A 13,946-nucleotide genomic window follows, 5' to 3' on the forward strand; every position below is an offset into this window, starting at 1 on the left:
TTCTTGTAAAAATGGAGGGGACACGAATTGATTTTGCGAAACAAACAAGATCCCACCCAGGGATAAATGTTGAATCATTGATGAAAGATTCATAATTGACTTCCAGCAATAATTTCTGAAGGTGGAAAACAACCATAGATTGGAAAATTCCTAGTGCTAATGTAATTGATTACAACTTGTAAGGACTAAGGACAACAACATTAATTCTTAATGTATATAGAGACTATAGAGGGAATTTGTCATTTTTTTAGATTTAATAATTTGACATTCTACTTTGGCATCAACATTCTCATTGATATTTGAAGGTGACTTTACACCAATTTGTCTATATTTGCTGTTCTTGATCTGGATAGGTTTACAATTTAGAAATTGAGGATGTTGGGTCATAAACTTAATTATCACTATTATTATTTTTGGATTTACTTGTTAAACAACTCTTTGCTCTTTTTCCAACGCTAAAAAGGTCCTCAAATCCGTTTTACATTATGCTTTCTTCTGAACATGACTTAATTTAAAGTAAATGAATTTAGTTTATTAGATGCCGAGCGACAGATTTGCCAACCATGATTTGTCTCACTCATAGTATGTTTCTCTATTCTTCTTCTTCTTCTTCTTCTTTTTATTATTTATTATTTTATTAATTAATTAATTATTATGGGAGTATGTTTCTCTTTTCTATATCATTTGTTTCCACACCAAAAATACTCCCATCCATAATTGATCTGACGACTAAGCCTCATTTATAGCTATGGACAGGTATTGATGTCTTTTATTTGATATTACTATATCACACATATCAGTTTCCAATATTACCTATAATGCATGTGAAACCAAGCCTCCATTCGTAGTTTATTTATTTATTTTTTTGATCTCTTAAAAATCAACATTGTTATAGGTTTTAGTTAACTCAATTGATATCAAATAAGAAATTTAGAATTTGAACTCCTCCTACGTCAAAAGTCAATTAGTGTAAATGTTATTGTCATTGACCATGTTGTTTCCATTTGTATGGCTTGAATAGGGGATTAAATTCTCACACCACCATTGAATAGAAGAGGGAAAAAAGTAAAGCTTATTTTTCACTGCACAATCATTTGATTTTGATATGTAATTAACAAAATTTTCTTTTGAAATCATATAATACCTTTTAAAATAATCAATAAATTTCCATTATAATACTTTTTTTCCCCTGATTATGGTCCCCTTGAAGATGGGTCTAGAATCTAGATTCCATAGTCGAAGTCTATGATTATAGTTTCACATTGTGCTTGGTTTCAGTGTACCAGGAAAATGACAAGCATGTTACATGTACATAGCAAAGCTATTTACAAGCCTGTCAATTATAGGTTAAAGGTTTTGCCCGTGACACCATATGATAATATCACAACAAAATTCTTGCATGAAATCATAGATTTCTCATATAATTATCCAGAGAATATTATCTGTTCAATAAATTATTAGTGATCAATAATACCAACCTAACAACCAAGATTCATATGAAGAATTACTTTAACATAATATGAATATGCATGTAATAATCATACGAGACGTGGCAAAAGAAGGAATTATTGGTTAGACTTTTATAATATGGTGAACTAAAACTGTGGATGCTTTGTCCAAGAGAATGTGACAAAGATGATGATACTTAAAAGACTTGGACCAGCACCCAATTCAAAAATTCCTTCTCAATTACACCAAATTTATATAAAACTGATTGATTACAGAGGGGGAAAGTAATAAAATAAAAGAGTTCAAGCAAAAGGAATCAAGGAAGTCTTAATTCATTACTTGTGACAGAATGCTAGGCTCTTGAAAGCTTGTGGTAAAAGAAGTTAATCTAATAGCTTACTGTAAAGTCTTATTAGGTAGAGGAGCTTTGTATCCTAATGAAGAAATTAAGAGTAAGAACATATCTAGATCAACAATATTTTTAAGCAATCCCTTGCAATTGGTGTATTTATTTATTTTATTTTATTTTTATAGCAAATACACGTATAAGTGTTTAAATTCAATCACAAATTGACATTTAAATATGTTGTAAAATTAGAAGTAAGTTTGGGAGTGTATGAAATAAAGCTCGCTTGTAAAGACATTAGTATAGGGGAGGTTTACTATTTTCAACTTATGTACGGTCTCCATCAGCTGATCTGGTCTTGTCATGGTCCAGAAACCTAAGGTTGCTAGTTGACAAAAATTTCAGGACATTAGTCAAACCAAATTGTCGAATGGTGTATATATTTTTATAGTAGAAGGAAATTTAACTAAGGTACACCACATTTCAACTTCAATAGGATATGATTGCATGCAAACAAAACTTTTAAAGTATAAAAAAATTATGTAGGCGTTAGGGACAAGAAATTGTCAGAGTTATCATTTCTATCTAATATTAAGATACTTCGATATACAATGATCTTTTACAACAAGCCTTGTGATCAATTAGAGGTTTCATGTAAAACAACTAGCTCATTGGGTTCATAATGAAATTATTTCAATCAGATTTGATTCCAAGTATTAATGTCTATGCACATAACAAAGAGAGGCCCAGTTAAGATAATAAGAAAGTATCATATTCAATGTTAGATGACTAAAAGAATAGCCAGATGTTCAAAACGTTCAGAGCACCCACTTTAGCAACAACCACCGGAAAAAAAAAAGCATCATATTCTTGTATTAGCCATTGAGCTTATCTTAGAAAACTCTGCTATAGCTAGTACAATTTGTTCTTTTCCTCTTTCATTAGGGTGAGTACTATAGCCATATAGTTTGTTCCTATGATACAATCATACAACATAAATCCCAACACTATAATAAGGACACAATTATTTTTATCACTTGTTTCAAAACATGTTAAAGTTGTGTTAAAGCGATAGATTGATTAGAACACCGTTACTTTTAAATGGATCACTATTACTAGTTCTTTTACTTTCACCGATTGTGATAGGTCACATCAATAATTGTAAACAAATTTGTGTCCGTATTTATAGCTGTAGCCTTCTAGATGATAGTATGGGTTATTGTCAACTTTGTTTGAAAGCAGGGGTAGAACATATCAAAATGTCAATAGTTGGGAGCATTGCAATATCAAACTTTTAGAATGGTTTTTGTGATGCCCCAATTTGATTGATTGTGTGATGTGTGTGGATGTGTGATGAGTCCTACATCGGGTATTTACTGGGTTGAACTGGGCTTTATTAACAACTACAAGGAGCCTCAATTGTGACTAGTCCTTTTGAGGTATAACACAGATGTGGCTAGTGCTTTTCCTTGGATCATTACATATGGTATCAGAGCCGGCCCGGTAATCCTGTGTGGACTCGGAGACACTACCTCACAAAGTGGGCCCTAACGAGGAGCCCTAACGAGGACGTTAGAGATTTAAGTGGGGAAGATTATGATGCCCCAATTTGATTGATTATGTGATGTGTGTGGGTGTATGATGAGTCTCACATCAGGTATTTACTAGGTTGAACTGAGCTTTATTAACAACTACAAGAAGCCTCAATTGTGACTAGTCCTTTTGAGGTATAGCACAAATGCGGCTAGTACTTTTCTTTACATCGTTACAGTTTTATTTTAGGCTAGTAGTTTCTTTCATGTGATTGCACAACCAAAACAATATCTAATGTTGATGTACATCTCACGTGTACTTTGCTCATCGCCTCATAAAATTTAAAACCGTGTTCTCAAGTCTGATCAACTAGTTAGAAACAACTAGTCCCAGATTTATATAATGGGCATATATAGAAAGTTGTTTACCTCATCAGTTGTTTACAAGGTCCAAGCAGAAGCAATATGTGGCTAGCATCCTCGAGTCCAGTTTCTGTTATTCACATATATGACTTGAGAGGGTTCAGATATTGGACTAGTTCAAATTACACTTTTGTTCTTGTAGAAAATTAAACACAAAATTTTTTTCCAAGATCAGTAATGGGGGCCAGAGTTGGTAGATGTATACGTATTTGTGCAAATTAGTTCAAGGCTAGATGATGAATAGCCACACCAACCACTGTTTTTGTTTGCAAATGTTGCATCCTGACTGGTTTGACAATTCAGTAGGGTTGTTGTAACTTGAACAGGTTACTTAAGGTTGATTGATAAATTAAACCTAAGAACACGTTTGGAATAGCTATTCCTAATCAAACTTTTATATATATATATATATATATATCATATTTTTTTCAAGAAAGTAAATGTATCATATATTACAGAGGATCTAGTCAGGTTTGTTTGTTTGTTTTAAACAATTATGAAATAGTAATTTTAAACAAAGGACAATGATACATATTAATTGTAAATTATTTAATTTATAGATTATAAGTGAAAACTACAATGAGTATAATTATAATTATTTAAGGGTATTCTAGAAAATTTGATTGGAATATAACTCAGTTGTATGAATCATGCTAAACCAAATTGTGAATTACAAATTAATAGTTATATTCACATGTTATCACTGAATAGATGCATAAGGAATGCTTCTATTCATGTGTCAGTGGAAGTTTTGACAATATCTTGTTGAGTTAAAATACTGTCTATGTGTAACTAAATTAAATAAATAAAAAATCATCCAAGTACACAAAAAATAACTATGCAAAATTTTATAAAATATTAAAAAAAAAATCATAAGCATGTGAGAGAAACAGGGATTATCCCAAAATTGCAATGGTAACAAAATATCAAAGACTTTTTGGGCCCTTGGAAAGGTTCAATATGAGAGGACCGGTTGTGTTACCCTACTGGCTTTTCTTATAAGGAAAGTAATGGGATGGCCCATTTATTAGCAATTCCGACTCAGAGGTTGGATCACTTCAAATTAGGCTGGCCCAGCTTATAAACATGAAGGAATTACATTGGGCTTAATTCATGTTTAAAGGCCTACCTAAATTTCAACCAATGATGGACATAAATTAACAGGCCCATCTTGAATCTTTTGGGACAATTTCACTGTGCTTACATAACCATAAATCTGATCAATGTTCATATCTGATCTGATATATTAAGGAAAAGAAAATTGGACACATGTTTGCAGATGCAAAAACACATTATCATTTTTATTTTAATAGTAGTCATTTTTACTGTCAATTCGCCATGATATGTTCAGATTTTAGCTTATTTTGTTTATGTGCATTTTTTTATTATTTAAAATCTTTTTTTTTTTTCGAATATAAGTACACTTTAATATACTTTAAAACAAAAAAAAAACTAAATAAACTGATGCCAAATAACCCCAATTTTTTCCAAGTACAAGTATATCATAACAAAGAAATTGATTTATTGCCTATCTTGCTCGATCCGCTGTCTTTTACGATTAATTTCCCAATTAATCATAAAAATCCCCCCCAAAAAAAAAAAAGTTTTTTCTCCACATTCCTCTCTTCTTCAATGACATTTATTTAAGTGAAGGAGAAGTTTCTTGTCCACATATTAAAAAAAGGGCTCTTCTTGCAAACTAAGGTGCTGCTAACATTCCATCTGTTAAAGCAAATTCCATCAATGTCTGTTTTTAACTTGGCACCATGTCATATTTTATTTGCTCAATTTCTTCTTTTTTTTTTAATTACTTTCTTTTCTCAAAGAATACGAAGAGCCTTAGATTCTCTGATTTTGTAAGCATTAAAAGGATATTTATTAGCAATCGATATCCATTAAGTTATATTGAACTTAATAATAGTTATAAATAGTACGCAATTTGACCAAAATTATTATTAGCATCATCATTAAACAATGTTGGTGCACAAGATACATTAGACGTGTTTTCATTATACCATATTCATTGTATGATGTACGTTGCTCCCTTGTTTGGTATTATGAAAGACAATAAAATATAATGAAAGTCAATTTCATAACAATGAATTCATACATTCACAAACAATGACTGAAATTATTGTCAACACAACATGCTGGCATGTCATCTTTGTTTGAGAGGGGTGCTTCTCACGTAGTTGTACAAAATGATCAATATATATTCCCAAAATCTTTGCATTACATATTACTATGCAACAATATATATACATTGTCAAAGACTATAAGCCCTTCATTGGGAACAAAAGGTTAGCCTAGTCTTCTTCTTCTTCTTCTTCCTTGGAGCTTAATTAGTGAATTGAACAAAACCATCATGCAGTCCTCAACTTCATTCCTCTTTGTCTTCCTTGTTCTTTACCTGTTATCGGCATTTGCCCACCCTGGAGAAGGTGAAGATTACTTGAAGGTTCACAAGTTGCCGGCAACCTCACCTTATGAAGATGTCATGTCCTTTGCTTATTATTATCAGAAATGTCCAAAAGCTGAAGCCATTATTAACCAGAAAGTAAAAGAATGGATTAACAAAGATTACACCCTTGCTGCCAGTCTCATTAGGTTACACTTTCATGACTGCTCTGTTAGGGTGAGAATACTACATAATTGCGCACTTTTATTTCATTTACACGTTATTTTTAGAACAAGATCATTTAAATTTCACTTGGGTCAAAAATCACAATTTGCAGTTTCAAAATGAAATTTTTTTGTGTTTAGTAAAATTTTCAAATAGTAACTTTTGGCTCAGTAAAAGTTAATTTTTTGGATTTGCGCAATAGATCCTCTGGGCAGCAATTCCAAATCACCCTTTTGGCCTATTTCTTTTCTAAAAAAGCAAAGTTTTCAAAAATTGAACTAAATTCACTATAATCAAATCATATACAAAGTGTTACGTCATTTAAAATTTTAGTCTATTTGTCTATCTTAATAAGTAAGTTCATGTTGAATTATGATTAAGATGTCATTTATATTTGTGACTTATTTTCTTGTTATGTAACATATAGGGATGTGATGGTTCCATTCTTTTGAACCATGAGGGGAGTGAAAGGAAGGCTGATGTCAGCAAGACATTGAGAGGGTTCGAAGTGATTGATGATATCAAAGCAGAGATTGAGAAGAAGTGCCCTAAAACAGTCTCTTGTGCAGATATTCTAACAGCAGCTGCTAGGGATGCCACTGTTTCGGCTGGAGGTCCTTATTGGATGGTCCCATATGGAAGGAAAGATGGGCTAGTTTCTCTTGCCAAAGAAGCCCAATTGGTGCCAATGGGTCACGAAGACATTACTTCTCTGGTTGAGTTTTACCAATCCAAGGGTTTGAGTGTGCTGGATTTGGCCATTCTTTCAGGTGAACCAACTAGCCCATGGAATCATTCTAGAGAAGACACAATCAATCACACACCCAATTTTATAATTTGTTGATTTGTGTTGAGTGGTAGACATTTTCTGCTTAGTTTGACCTACCACTTTATGTTGATCACTCACAATCGCACAAGTCAATAAATTGTGAAATTGAGATCACATCTAGCAGGAATACATTAAATTTGGTCCAAGTAAGCCCTCTAGGAGTTAATTTTATTGCATATGTCAAGCTATCTTCCCAACACCCCCACATCTCTTTTATTTTGTTTTATTATTTTTATTTAAAGAAAAATCACCTTTTTTATACAAAAATTATCAATTCTATAAATATTATATCTTAGATTTTCCAATTAAATTTAACAACATGGTGGTATCAACAAATGAACCACATAGTTGAATTTAATTATCTTTAGGAAAAATAACACAATTTATTCTTTATTGATCAATGCAACCACATGATTGAATTTAATCAAAGAACATACACCTTAAACAACTATATCAAGTTTATCCTTCAATCATCCACTCCCATCAAATTTATTGTGGTTCTATATCCCTTTACTGTTATACTCACTAATTTATTAGTAAAGTAATATTCTTTAAAACTTTTTCATTTGCAATACCAAAAAAAAAAAAAACAGTTTAGTGTTCTCTTTGGCCAATTGTAAATACTTAAAATATCACTGTGATGGCCTTTAATTTGTAACACTTATGCAATGTTCTTCAGGGGCACACACCATTGGAAGGGCCACATGTGGTTCCATACAAGACAGGCTCTTTAACTACAGTGGCACTGGCAAACCAGATCCATCCCTCGATGCACAATATTTGAACTACTTGAAGAGAAAATGCAGATGGTCCTCGGACTATGTTGACCTTGATGCTACAACCCCAAAGACTTTTGATTCTGAATATTATTCTAATCTTCCAAAGAAGATGGGACTCTTATCCACAGATGAAAAGTTGTACACTGATCCAAGGACTGCACCTCTTGTTAATGCATTGGCTTACCAACCATCTCTCTTTTTCTACCAGTTTGGGGTGTCCATGGCAAAGCTTGGGAATGTGCAATGCCTCCTTGGGAATGAAGGCGAAATCCGAACCAATTGCAATTTTGTCAACTCCAAATACTAACGTGTTTCTACTATATATGATGATTTTCTTGTGTTTCATGACTTAATCCTTTTACATTGTATTGCTGCTGATGCTATATGAGATATTGTCATTTAAAGATATATAACTTCAAAGTTCTCATTTACAATTAGTAGAATAAGTATACGCTTGTCTGTGTTCTAAATACCATCCTTTTTGTTGTAATCTAAAAGTTGAGAAATGTGATTATTTGTTTTTGCTATCTAAAGCTTGAGCAACAAGCTATTCATGAGGAATAATTATTCATGGTAATAGAAACACACTCAAAACAATTGAATAATTATTCCTATGTAATAGTTATTACATTCTTGGGCCTATTATAGTGTACTAAATGTCCTTTTAAGTATCTAAAACTTGAGTAACAAGCTTTCAATTTTAATTTAAAAGTTGAGAAATGTTATTATTTCTTGGTCACTCTGTTTTTGCTGCAAATCGTAATTATATATAGTCCATCATACAAGTAGCTTAGCTTGAGACAAGTAGAACTGATAATTGAAAATTGTCTTAGATACTAATCCCTTGCGGGTTTAAAGTTCATCACTATGTATTTGAGAGTTTATAAATTGAATGGAATGAAATAAATTATTAAAGAAAAAAAAAATGAAAGGTAATATTATAATTTTTTTTTTTAATTATTTTTTTATATCATGTTGGAAAGTCTATGAAATAATGAATGAAAAATAAAAGAAATATATAAATATACCATTGTAGGTGGTAGGATTCTGGATCATTTGACTCTTCTACAACGATTTTATTGATGAAGAAAAGCTGCGCATTCTGAGTTTCGGCCCACTTGAAGGGACATTCCATGCTAGACACTGTTGAGCTCCTCGTTGGGTTGAGATAGGTTTGAAGACAGGCTTGAGAAAAAAAAAAAAAGATCAACATCCACGACCAATCAAGCAGGTCTTAGACATTTTGGGGTTTTAGACGAGAATTAAAATGGGAACTTCTTCAACTCTACTTAAAATATCTACAAAATAAGATATTCTCCTACTAATCCATGTCTTCAAAACAAACTTATTCAATTTTTTTTTAAAAAGGAAAATTATGACACTACACTAAAATAAAATAATGGGATAATTACAGTAAACCCACCTGAGGTTAGGCTCGAAAACACTATGCCTACCCGTGGTTCAAAACTTATCACTTTGCCCACCTGAGGTGCCTTCCGTTAGGGTTCTGTTACCCACCTCTCCGTTTGCCGTTAGAAAAACACATTTTTAAAGAAAAACAAACATAACAAAGATCAAAAAGTTAAGACTTTTTATTCCTTAAGAACTTCTTTGCAAACAAAACACAGGAATAGCACAGATCAAATGCTATTCCTGATTAAAAGTGATATCATTGAGCATTTGTTTTTTTATTTTTGTTTTTTTTATAGATCTCTCCAACTTTTATTCAAACCAAACCAAACCCAAAAAAAAAAAAAAAAATTCCAAATCCCAGAAAATTCAAACCAAGAAAAAAAAAAAAATTCCAAATCCCAGAAAACACAAGCTCTCGCCGGCGCGATCTCGCAAGGCGAGATCGCGATCTCGCGATCGCGAGATCGCGACGTCGATCGCGATCGATCTCGCGACGTCGATCGCGATCTCGCGACGAGATCGCGATCGACGCTTCGCGAGATCGCGCCGTCGATCGCGATCTCGATCCGGCGCGATCTCGCGATCGATCGCGATCTCGATCCGGCGCGATTCGCCGTCGATCGCGATCTCGATCCGGCGCGATCTCGCGAAGGCGAGATCGCGCCGTCGCAAGATCGCGACGTTTTCTGGGATTTGGAATTTTTTTTTTTTTTTGGGTTTGGTTTGGTTTGAATTTTCTGGGATTTGGAATTTTTTTTTTTTTTTTTTTGGGTTTGGTTTGGATTGAATAAAAGTTGGAGAGATCTATAAAAAAAACAAAACAAAAATAAAAAAACAAATGCTCAATGATATCACTTTTAATCAGGAATAGCATTTGATCTGTGCTATTCCTGTGTTTTGTTCCCAAAGAAGTTCTTAAGGAATAAAAAGTCATAACTTTTTGATCTTTGTTATGTTTGTTTTTCTTTAAAAATGTGTTTTTCTAACGGCAAACGGAGAGGTGGGTAACAGAGCCCTAACGGAAGGCACCTCAGGTGGGCAAAGTAATAAGTTTTGAACCACGGGTAGGTATAGTGTTTTCGGGCCTAATCTCAGGTGGGTTTACTGTAATTATCCCTAAAATAATACTTCCTTCGTTCCACTTTGTTTGTCCTTTATTCCATTTTGAGATGTCCCAAAATATTGTCATGTTTCTAAAAATAAAAGTCATTAATTTACTAATATTCCTATTATACCCTTATTTTATTAATAATTCAATGTTTTGATAAATTTATTTAAGGGTAGTTTTGGAAACTTATACATTTTTAAAATGTAGACAAGACAATAAATGATGTCCTCTTAAAAAGTTTGACTTTTCAAACAGGACAAACAAAGTGAGACGGATGGAGTAAAAAAAGTCTTATCGCACGTGCAAAGCGCGTGTGAAAATGCTAATTTATATATATTAGAGTAATTAATATTACTTTTTAATATAATACATAAATTATATAGATTAATGAATATAATGTTTTAATTATATATAAAAAATAGCATTTTAAAATATTCAAAATAAGTGGTAAGATTTTTTTCTTTTTTAAAAAAAGAACAAATTTGGTAAATAAAACTACCTTCCTAGAACCTTTGATTCAAATCATTTTTCCCATTCCCAAGCTCCCACCCACGTGGCCACCTACTCCTCAACTTTCCCATTGCATCTATTCTCTCATATATTTATTTATTACTTCTTTACAGTTTAGTAAGTTTACAATGCTTATTTCTTCTTAGTTCTTCATACTTTCAACTTTGTCTTTGTCTTCTTCTCAATTCTTCTTTCTTTAGAGGTTAAGGATGATATTTTTGGGATAATAGATTTTGTTTAGATCAAAGAATTTTATGGGGTACCAATATTTACAAGGATGTTCCAAATTTTCTATTCTTTGGTCACAAATGTATTAGATTTTTTGGAATTTCATCTCAAACTAATTTTATTTTTCTACTACCCTTTCTTTTTCAAATTTTGAGGCCTCCTTCCACATGGGGGTCTTAGGCAATGGCCTAGTGGAAGGGCTGGCCTTGCTACCAGCCTTGGGGTTGGTTGTGAAGGCTTCGATGATGCACATAGATAAGCTTATAGGGTGAGGGTTAGACAAGCAAAAAGAAAGAGAGTCACCGGGAGAGTCAGAGAGAGTGAAATGAGAGAGAGCTGGCTGTGAAGGCTTCAATGATGCACATAGATAAGCTTAGAGGGTGAGGGTTAGGCAAGGAAAAAGAAAGAGAGTTATTGGGAGAGTCAAAGAGAGTGAAATGAGAGAGAGCGAGAGAACCAACTCATTTACCAAATGGTCTTTCTCCCTTTTATAGAGCAATGTGTGGTTGTAAGTGCTCAAGAGAATAATATGTGTTTATAGGTGTTTTTTTAGTGGAACCCCCACAATTATTAATACCTTTAACCTCATATTTGTCATTTATAATATGGATAAGATCAATATTTCACTTCTATTTATATAATGATTGATTGTTCCTCCAAATTTTGGGAGGAATGAATGTTGGGAAAACCTACCAACTTCTTGTGAGAGCTTAGTCTCAATTAATATTGTCAACCAAGTGTGAGTATACAACTATACATACAATTGTGCACTTTTATTTCATTTACACGTTATTTTTTAGAACAAGATCATCTCAATTTCACTTGGGTCAAAAATCACAATTGCAATTTCAAAACATAATTTTTTGTGTTAGTAAAATTTTCAAATTGTGACTTTTGGTTCAATAAAAGTGATTTTTTTGCATTTGTGCAATGGATCCTCTGAGCAGCAATTCCAAATCATGCTTTTGGCCTATTAAAAAACATATTTTTCAAAACTAAAATTAATTCACTCGAATCAGATCATAAACAAAGTGTTACGTCATTTAAAATTTGAATCCATTTTTCTACCTTAATAAGTAAGGTCATGTTGAAATATGATTAGGATAGTCATTTATATTTGTGACTTATTTTCTTATTATGTAACATATAGGATGTGATGGTTCCATTCTTTTGAACCATGAGGGAAGTGAAAGGAAGTTTGATGTCAGCAAGACATTGAGAGGGTTCAAAGTGATTGATGATATCAAAGCAAAGATTGAGAAGAAGTGCCCTAAAACAGTCTCTTGTGCAGATATTCTAACAGCAGCTGCTAGAGATGCCACTGTTTTGGCTGGAGGTCCCTATTGGATGGTCCCATATGGAAGGAAAGATGGGCTAGTTTCTCTTGCCAAAGAAGCCCAATTGGTGCCAATGAGTCATGAAGACATTACTTCTCTAGTTGAGTTTGCTGGATTAGGCCATTCTTTCAGGTGAACCAACTTGCCCAAAGAATTATTCTATAGACACAACCAATCATACATCCAATTTTATAATTTGTTGACCCGTGCAGTTTTGAGTGGTAGACATTTTTTGTATTGTGTAACCTATCACTTTACGTTGACCACTCACAATCACACAAGTCAACAAATTGTGAAATTGAGTGTGAGAATGATTGTATGCATAAGTAGATTGAACTCATATCTATCATTTCTTGTTAGATTTGATCTAACTATGCCCTTTAGGAGTTGATTTTATTGCATATGTCAAGCTATCTTCCCAACACCCCCACATCTCTTTTATTATTTTTTTTTTTTATTCAAAGAAAAATCGAATTTTATTTTATACACAAATTTTCAATTTTTTAAATATTATATCTTAGATTTCTCAATTAAATGTTGTCCATAGTGGCATCAATAAATGAACCACATAGTTGAATTTAATTATCTTTAAGAAAATAACACAATTTATTCTCTATTGATCAATGCAACCACATGATTGAATTTAATTAGGGAACGTACTACACCTTAAAATACTTAAAATATCATTGTGAAGTCTGTGATGGCCTTTAATTTGTAACACTTATGCAATGTTCTTCAGGGGCACACACCATTGGAAGGGCTTCATGTGGTTCCATACAAGACAGGCTCTTTAACTACGGTGGCACTCATGGCAAACCTGGTCCATCCCTAAATACACAATATTTGAACTACTTGAAGAGAAAATGCAGATGGTCCTCGGACTATGTTGACCTTGATGCTACAACCCCAAGGACTTTTGATGTTGAATATTATTCTAATCTTCCAAAGAAGATGGGACTCTTATCCACAGATGAAAAGTTGTACACTGATCCAAGGACTGCACTTCTTGTTAATGCATTGGCTAACCAACCATCTCTCTTTTTCTACCAGTTTGGGGTGTCCATGGCAAAGCTTGGGAATGTGCAATGCCTCCTTGGTCATGAAGGTGAAATCCGAACCAATTGCAATTTTGTCAACTCCAAATACTAATGTGTTTCTACTATATATGATGATTTTCTTGTGTTTAATGACTTAAATCCTTTTACATTGTATTGCTGCTGATGCTATATGAGATATTGTCATTTAAAGATATATAACTTCAAAGTTATCATTTACAATTAGTAGAATAAGTATACGCTTGTCTGTGTTCTAAATACCATCCTTTTTGTTGTAATCTAAATTTGAGAAATGTGATTATTTGTTTCTTCTA

General features: G+C 32.8%; 1 protein-coding gene and 1 pseudogene across 1 annotated transcript; both read left to right on the plus strand.

The window, feature by feature from the left end:
- Nucleotides 1-6,115: 6,115 nt before the first annotated feature.
- Nucleotides 6,116-8,288, plus strand: LOC115966383 (peroxidase 7-like). Its single transcript, XM_031085626.1, has 3 exons — nucleotides 6,116-6,385; nucleotides 6,801-7,143; nucleotides 7,882-8,288. The coding sequence occupies exons 1-3, from the start codon at nucleotides 6,116-6,118 to the stop codon at nucleotides 8,286-8,288; spliced, it is 1,020 nt and encodes a 339-aa protein (XP_030941486.1).
- A 3,882-nt stretch (nucleotides 8,289-12,170) lies between these two features.
- On the plus strand, nucleotides 12,171-13,946 carry LOC115966384 (annotated as a pseudogene).

Source organism: Quercus lobata, chromosome 11, assembly GCF_001633185.2.
Source record: "Quercus lobata isolate SW786 chromosome 11, ValleyOak3.0 Primary Assembly, whole genome shotgun sequence".
NCBI lineage: Eukaryota > Viridiplantae > Streptophyta > Magnoliopsida > Fagales > Fagaceae > Quercus > Quercus lobata.

Excerpts from the sequence above, each read along its gene's own strand:
- LOC115966383 (XM_031085626.1), top strand. The coding sequence starts at position 6,116 with ATGCAGTCCTCAACTTCATTCCTCTTTGTCTTCCTTGTTCTTTACCTG. Across the intron at positions 6,386-6,800 it reads TTCATGACTGCTCTGTTAGG|GGATGTGATGGTTCCATTCT; the intron begins GTGAGAATACTA and ends TGTAACATATAG. Across the intron at positions 7,144-7,881 it reads GGATTTGGCCATTCTTTCAG|GGGCACACACCATTGGAAGG; the intron begins GTGAACCAACTA and ends AATGTTCTTCAG.